This window comes from Pterocles gutturalis, unplaced genomic scaffold, assembly GCF_000699245.1.
Source record: "Pterocles gutturalis isolate BGI_N339 unplaced genomic scaffold, ASM69924v1 scaffold18065, whole genome shotgun sequence".
Lineage (NCBI taxonomy): Eukaryota > Metazoa > Chordata > Aves > Pterocliformes > Pteroclidae > Pterocles > Pterocles gutturalis.
Genome location: NW_010143803.1, coordinates 3,282 through 12,075, shown reverse-complemented (window position 1 = coordinate 12,075; position 8,794 = coordinate 3,282). Strand labels below are relative to the sequence as shown.

The window sequence follows — 8,794 nt, the reverse complement described above, 5'->3', positions numbered from 1 at the left end:
AATGCACATACAAGTTTGCTTCTTATTTTTCCAAATCCTGTTTTAAGTGGGATTTTTTTTCCCTTTTTTCTTAATCCTGGACTAGTTTACACCATTTCTTATTGGAAATACTTCCTCTTCTCCTAACTCTTGGATAATACACAACTGTAAAGAGACCAGTCCTAAAGGTTGCAGGAATTCCAGCAATCTCCCATTTTTTTGGGCTTTTTACCAGTCATCAGTTCAACACTCCAGGAGCCTTGATAAAAGCCACCTTTCTCAAAGAGGCTCCCTCTAGTCTGGACGTCATCCCCACTTCCTAATTAAATTAATTCCATTTTCTCTTACATCTTATTTTCTAAGCCTAAAGATTGTTTTTCTCTCCTTCTCTTTCCCAGGTAAGGTGCAAGGAACATCTCAGGGCATGTTTACAAAACGTAAAGAGCTAGCAAGTAGAGGGTCACCTCACGGTATTGTTGGTAAAGTGAAAACCTTCAGTTACAGCCTACTACTGAAAACAATGAACTCAAAGGAACTAAAGATTATTTGACATCTACAACAAAACATTTTTCAGAGAAACTGTTTCTTAAGTGGAACTAGCAAGGCCTGTTTCCTACAGGTTTGCATCCTCCTCTGCATTACTGGTCAGAGGGCTGGACCACCTCCTCTATGAGGACAGGCTGAAAGAATGGGGGTTGTTCAGCCTGGAGAAAAGAAGGCTCCAAGGAGACCTAATAGCAGCCTTCCAGTACCTGAAGGGGGCTACAGGAGAGATGGGGAGGGACTCTTGATCAGGGGGTGTAGTGAGAGGACAAGGGGTAATGGGTATAAGCTGAAAGAGGGCAGATTTAGACTAGACATTAGGAAGAAATTTTTCACTGTGAGGGTGGTGAGACACTGGAACAGGTTTCCCAGAGAAGCTGTGGATGCCCCATCCCTGGAGGGGTTCAAGGCCAGGCTGGATGAGGCTTTGAGCAACCTGGGCTAGTGGAGGGTGTCCCTGCCCATGGCAGGGGGGTTGGAACTAGATGATCTTTAAGGTCCTTTCCAACCTAAACCATTCTATGATTCTATAAGCCCATTAAGACTCTTCCATACAAGCCTCCATTTTGGTTCCCTCTCTCATTCCTTAACTGGCATTCCTTCTCATTCCTTGAATAATGACAATTACTTTTCATGCTCCCTAATTACTGAAGGGGAGCAAGACACTTCTATGCCTGTTTTCAAAAAATGCACGTACTAAGTGGTCTGCTGACAGACTGTGAGGTGGAAGTGGTAGGGGGAAGAAGCCACACAGTTTTGCCTTGTACAAAGTAGTAATTTTCAATAAATGTATAGGAACTTCGTATTTCAAAAAACAGTTTCTTCTGCTGATGATCACTCCACAGAGGAACGGACAAACAGTCAGAGCAACTGCACAATCTTATTTCCTGAGGAACCAAGGCACAGATACGCCTCTTGGCATCAGCCAAGATCTTGTCTCGTAACTCTGATTTTTATTCTGGCTTCAAGTTTCAATTCACAGTTTGATTTTAACAAGTGTTAAACTTTTTTTTTTAAAAACTCACCGTCTTATTACGAAGTCTAATTATGTCCGAAACAGAGCCAGCTCCACAATATTCCATAACAATCCATAGATCTGTGTTCTTAAAATAGCTGCCATAGTACTTGACAACATAGGGACTAGATGGAAAGAAAAAGTTAGATAAACAGATGAATTCTCAGTAAGGAAAAAAAGAAGTCATAATCAGAAGTGCTGTTAAAAGTTACATTTTGACACATATTAACATAGCTAATGAGCAAGTGTAATCAAGTACATTTTAAAACTTCAACTACCTTAATCAACACCTGCAGCTTAATAAAATTACCAAGACACTACTAAATGTATATACCACAAGCTTTCAGCAATCTTCTAATACAGACATAGTTTTCTCAAACATTAGTCTTCTGATATAAAGCTTTGTTTTTCCCTCCACTAAGGTGTCTTAGTTTTTAATTCTCCTCAAATTACTGGATGTTTCCCTTCTCGAAAACATTGCCTTGTTTTCTTCTCTCTTAAGAAAAAAAAAAAAAAAAATAAACAAACAAAAAACCACACCAAAACCACAAACCCACAGAAACTCTCATTTTCCTGGTTTTGCAGGCACGAGCTTATTTCAAGTACAGATCTAGAATTCCATATAAAACAGAATCTAGTTTTGGTTTGAACAAGACTTACGGATTTGCAAATGGATTTTCATATTGAAGTTTATCACTTGACATAATGCTTCCTCAGAGGTACTTGGAAAAGAAAGGCAGAAACAAAAGGATCATCCTTCAGAAGAGGGATTAGATGGTGTATTTACGGAAATAGAAGGTTGGAAAATATTTTTGCAGGAACTTAAGTGACTCCCACAAAGTCTGGAAGTAAGATACAGCGATCTCGGGCAGTGGCTTCTGGTCAGAACACCTGCATTGTGTGGTGGAATCAAATACTATATTGTTTTGGAGCAAGAAACTGTATTTTAGGATCAGCATGTTAGGCAGCAACCCTTTTTGTTAGAAAACTGATGTAAAAAAAAAAGAGGACCTATGGCTGCCTCCTGCAACATGGTGCTATCAAAACTACGGGAAAACTAACTACTTCATTGAAGAGCAACTGTTAGTACTCTACGAATTTGCCTTTACAGAAGGTAAGGTGGGTCAATTACCTCCTAAGTAGTCAAAAGGTCTACCAAACAAGTACAACATACAGGAATTTATAAGGGACAAGATCAGTAATAAGGAAGGTTACTATTACTTCTGAAGAAAACCAACTGATTTTCATTACCAACCCTTGTCAGATTTACACTACGCTAGTATTCCCAGCAAAACATGTGTATTATTACAAATCAGGACAAGATGATCTTTCCAAAACATCAAGTGCTGCGCAATCTCAAAACACTGTTCACTTTTGCTTAAAGCCTTGTCCCAGTTAACCACGTGGGCCAGCCTTTTCCATATCAACTGCTTGTCTTAGAAGAGCTCCAGCACATAAAGTATAGCTAATTCTAGAAACAGGCACGGAGTAGAAAGAAAGTATAAAGTGTTAAGATTTAATCATCTCTTATTTGAGACTCTGCAAGAGCTCAGTGCTTTTCTGTAGCATCTGTGGAACCATCACACTTGAAAATAAAAGTACTAAAAAGTGTGTCATCCCTCCCATCAGTACTGCACAGCACTGTATTTGGACAAAGGCACATGACACACATACAAGCACACGGTGCAGAGCTGCAGCCCAATCCTTCTCTTCAACCAGAGAATGGCTACATCTTCTCCAGTTAAGGAGGAGGTTGTGTTCTAAAATTATGAACTCTTATAAGAAAGTTATACAATAGGAGATGTCCAGTAGACAATAAATGCAGTATGTTGCTGTTTTTTCAGAGAAAAGTGGGAAACAAAGAACAAAGGGCAGAGAGAAGTGGGGCAGGACAAGGGACATAGGAATAAGATGGTGAGTAGGCCCACCTAGGACAAGAATGAAAATGTCACAAGAACCATAGTACAGAAAGTGAAAAATTTAGAAAATTCTCAAGTATCACCACTGCTTTTCTCTGCCCGTATATTTCACAGACATTTAAGTACCTATTTCAGTCTTTTTCTAGTACTAGCAGCATACACACACACTACAACCTACACCACTGCTCTCACCAGTCAGTTCACCCAGCTCAAGCCTGCACAGCAACTAAGGGCTGCTATCCTATCATGGACCCTACAGAAGAACTCTGAGAATTCTCAAAGTGCTATTTTCCAACTTACTCAATGTCTTCCTTTATATAAAGTGAAAGAAATGAAGCACACAGAATCACACAATGTTAGAGATTGGAAGGGACCTCGAAAGATCATCCAGTCCAATCCCCCTGCCAGAGCAGGACACCTAGATCAGATCACACAGGAACGCATCCAGGCGGGCTTTGAATGTCTCCAGAGAAGGAGACTCCACACCCTCTCTGGGCAGCCTGTTCCAGTGCTCTGTCACCCTCACCATAAAGAAGTTTTTTCTCATATTCAAGTGGAACCTCCTATGTTCCAGCTTGAACCCATTGCCCCTTGTGCTGTCACTGGATGTCACAGAGAAGAGCCTGGCTCCATCCTCCTGACACTCACCCTTTACATATTTATAAACACTGATTAGGTCACCCCTCAGTCTCCTCTTTCCCAGGCTAAAGAGACCCAGCTCCCTCAGCCTTTCCTCATAAGGGAGATGCTCCATTCCCTTAAAATACTAACCCCCCAAAAAATATACAAATAAAAAAAAAATCTTAACTCCATAGAAGAGAGGAAATGCAAAGTAATTTATGCATCCTTGAAGACACTACATGTTAAGGCCTCCATTCCTACAATACTAGAAATCATAAGATATATCACTCGTGAACAAGTGTAAGGTAACACTTCTTCTTCAGATCTATTAAAAGATTGTACACTTCTTAAAAATTATGTTCCTGCATGAAAAAGGCAACTGAATCTTGTGCTAGAAACACCTTTAATGATCTTCTGAAACAGATAATTCTGAATTCACAAGGGCGAAGACATTTCCAGAAAACCTTCAGGCTTGTCAGTGCAAGTAAAGCAAAGCAAGGATAAAGAATTTCAAGCAAAGGCAAGCACTTATGCCTTTAAACAGTTTCTGTTATGTCGACTATTTGTACTTCCTTCAGTCCAAGCTAAGAGGAGGTTTGCAAATTCGTTCCTTTAAGTAAGTTGTTCACACAAACTGCTTTGATTTTCCATGTAAAAAAAGTTTGCAGATGCATATATTTCAGCTGTATTCACAAGTACAAATACATTTTCACACCAACTCTTAGAAAGGGAGCGGAATTGTCATACCTACCTGTCACATTGTTGCATTATAGAAATTTCTTTAATTATTTCTTGAAGATCTGACTCCACAGGGACCTGTTTAATTGCTACAACTTGTCCAGACTCCTTATGTATTGCTTTAAACACACTACCGTAAGACCTAAAAATAAAAGAGGCATTTTTTTTTAACAAGATAAACTGCTTCTCATTTCCATTGTGCAGAAACTTTAAAAAGTCACAGAAGCCATATGTTCATGCAGAAGTTAAAGTGTTTTTTCAGGCTGCAAAAAATGCAGTTCTATCAGAACCTCAGGAAAGACATGCCTCTGAAGAATGAATCCTTGTCAAGATGCAGTGTATTTAACTCCAGAAGAGACAAAAGCACCTTTGCTGCCTTAATAAGCAAGGGACATTAAAAAAAAATGCATAAATATATTTGGGGAAGCATGGAAGTCTACTTGTGCATGCATTTTCATTATTATTAAAACTTGTCTAGAGAAGCATTCCTTCTGATATTTACAGCCACTCTTTCTGTAACTTAATAGATAAATCATGTGTTGGAATACTGTTCCTTTCTGATCGCATCCCCTCATAAATAGCTGCACTTACCCTTCACCAAGTTTCTCCAAAACATCAAAGACCTCTTCAGGCTGCTTAGTTAAGCTGTCTTCACTTAGTTTTTTCAGTTTGCTAGAAGAAAGACAAAAGTTACTTGTTGGGGAGGGGGAAGACACAGAACTCAAGCAAATTTTCACACAAGTAAAGAGACAGAAAAAAGATTATAAGAAAAACATACTCCAGTGAAAATAAATGCCTAAAGTGCAGTAATAAAATTTTAATCAACGATCAGGTAAGATGGAGAAAGTTAGGACAATTTCTGTTATTATCACTTTCCCACTAATGTTTGCTCAATGCAAAGCAGCATGGGACCAATACACTGCCCAAACCACTTCTTTTGCTAAAGTGGAAACAGCTAAAGAATACAGTAAAGCTTACCTTTCATCAAAAAGCAGCCAGCACACAAACACATGTTCATTACTGCCTAGAGTACGCCATGTTATCTAAGAAAGTATACATCAATCCTTCACCCACATGAAGTGTCTGCTTTCTAAACGGTACCCCATATGAGCCAGTGAATTACATCAAGTTAAAAGCAGAACCCAGAGTCAAGATGACTCTGGGAGCATTTGATAGCACTTCACCTTCACAAGTGGTAGCAGAAAACTGAATTTCCAAGAGTTGAATACTCTCAAGAGTTGTTGGGGCAGTCCTTTTTGCATCTTTGTGAATGTACATAGGGACAGGCTCCATAAAATCTATAATTACAAAGCACCACCGTATTTCAGCCTCTAGTTCTCTCTCAGTGTCCCAAATTTCTCCCAGAACCTTCAACTCATTCTTAGCACTATCCTTTGTCCTCTAAAGGACCTAGCCTTTCCCTTGTCTCCAGCATTCCCATCTATCCAGTCCCCAAGACTCCTGGAAGATCTCACAACACAACTTGGCCGCAAGCTTGCAACGGAGCTGACACTGAACATAGCACAGGAAAATATAACCACACACACACTGTGGTGAGGCCGGGTGGCTGCAAGATGTAAATCCTTCACCCTAGAAGTTATAGGTAATTTTGCTGCAAGACTGAAATAACAGGTTAACTCTACATGATAGCCAAGGGTACTGTTAAAGCAGATGATGAGCTGAAGAATAGCTGGTCGTGCTGTAGTGTTAGATATAGACAATGTATTCCATATGCAGAAGGAGGAAAAAGGAAAAAAAGAAACTCTGAAGCACAGCAGGTCACAGCAGATCGCTGAGAACTTACGGAAAATATTTTATTCTGTGACACTTTCCTGGAAATGAACACAAAATAGGGAAAGGGAGGAGGGCATGGACAGAAAAGATCATAAAATCTAACACTGGAAGAGCAGTGTTCATAAGCAACACCTTCATATTAAGAGATGCAATTCTGTGATACACAGAACTAATAAAAATTGAAGTGAAATGACTGATGATGGAATTCCTGAGTCCAAACAGACGTGTTACTGTCAGCTATCTAAATAAAGACAAAAACTTGAAGTAATTGTTTAACACCAATCCATATGACCTGTGTGCTTATACAAGGAAAGCAAGGGGACAGGGGCGGGAGGGTGTACACATTTATATATCAAAGAGCTATTTCACAGATGCAGCAATTATAGGAATACAAAAAGCATCCACAATCAGAAAGGAAAGGTGCACGAACTGCTGTAAAGACCACATCGTTTGCTACAGCAAACAGGAAGGAAGCTGGAAAGCATGCATGTTTAAGAGAGAATAAAAATCTCCACAGCAAAGGAAGGCATAACTCATGAACACGAAGAAATACAGCAGAAAACTCAAATGAGAGCAGCTAAATAAAGCCTGCAAAAGTTACCTGTAAATCAAACACAGGAACACATAACAACTTGGCTTTCTTTTCCACCCTCTCTCTGCTTGTTAGAGACTAGAAAGCAGAAAGATGGAACTTGAGTCTTTCAGGAAAGCACATATTTCATTACTGAACAACAGTAAGTTGAGATAAATGAAAGAAGAGAGGAAAAATTTTGCAGGTACATATTAAAGAAATAAGTAAATAATTTTGCTTCTTTTGATTAAACTTCTTTTTTCCCCTCTGATCAGGTTATCTGCAGCCTTAAAGGAAGCACTCACAGAATCACTTACTGCAACCATACTCTCCTTGCCACCAAAAAAAGCATGCACAGTATGCTTATGATAACAGTAGAGCCTCAAAAAAAATAAAAAGCTTGACCATTAGCTGGGTCTCTCACTTGATCAAAGAGCTGCATAACAGAAGACACACTCAACAGAACAGCAGAGGGACTGAACTTTTTAGTAACTGTAAGAAAAGGGAAAATAGACAGTAACCCCAACCAAAGACATTTAAGAAGGGAACACTTCCACCTTCCCCTCCAAAGAGCTATGCCTGCTAAAATAAGAAGGAAAAATAAAATCCCTACCAAAAGGTTTGCAGGAGCACCATTAGTACCAAGGCATTGGGAGTGCTTGAGAAGAGCTAGGGAAACAAATCACAGCTACAAACTGATTAAAAGCAATGTCACTGTAAAATAACAGATTATCTTGAGAACTTCAGAGGCAACCTGGAGACCAAAGAAATGAGCATTCTGTAGTTTTAAAACTATTTTCACATTATCCATCTCTGACAAACATGTTATGAGACCAAATAATACTTCACACTAAGGCGGCTACATACTAAACCTTTTTAGAGGAAGAAAGATACATCAACCTGAGGAATTTCGTCACCAAATACACAGCTCCAAGTACTTCACGCTCCTTCACAAATATATTGTATAGATGCTGGGTCTAGTGTTCAAGTGACAGTATTAATGCCACAGTTCTTTGAACAAGAGAAAGATCCTAAGGACTCAGATTGTTTAATGATCTGTATTTCTAGAAGTTTAATACAATTCCCAGCTCTTAAACTTCAGAACAGCATGCAATATACCTGAAAGGGCTACAATAAAGAAAGCATTTATGTAATAAATACGAGAAGAAAAGACTAGAAACATTACCTTATATTGATTAAAAACAAGCAACTAGAACTTGGGACAGAGAAACACACCTAAGACTTCAGAATCAGCTTCTTAACCAGGAATTGTTTGTATGTGTCCTATTATCCATGCTCTGAAAACATGCAAGATAAGACATATAGAGAGAAACATTTCAGAAGGATCACTGCCTTTTTAAAAGCATTAAAGTTTTCTACATGGGAAGTGAATACTATCAGCAAAATATCTATCTGCTAAGGCATGCCTAGAAACACAAGGCAGAGGGGAGCACAACTGAAAAGGCAAAGGGCTCAAGAATAATCAGAGAGAAAGAAGGCATCTCAATTCCTCTCTCCCCCATGGGTCCTCTACTTTCATAACACAAGTGTTTAAAACAAACACTGGGGAGAAAGTAATTGTTTTCATTTGCTTTAGAAAATCAGCCACTATGA

General features: G+C 39.1%; 1 protein-coding gene across 1 annotated transcript; it reads right to left on the bottom strand.

The window, feature by feature from the left end:
• Positions 1-1,547: 1,547 nt before the first annotated feature.
• Positions 1,548-5,487, bottom strand: LOC104470077 (serine/threonine-protein kinase 3-like; the record flags this gene model as incomplete). The annotated part of the gene is made up of 3 exons (XM_010084870.1): positions 1,548-1,662; positions 4,829-4,957; positions 5,407-5,487. Coding segments are annotated over 3 exons (325 nt in total), but the record flags the coding sequence as incomplete, so codon positions are not given.
• Between the last annotated feature and the right edge of the window lie 3,307 nt (positions 5,488-8,794).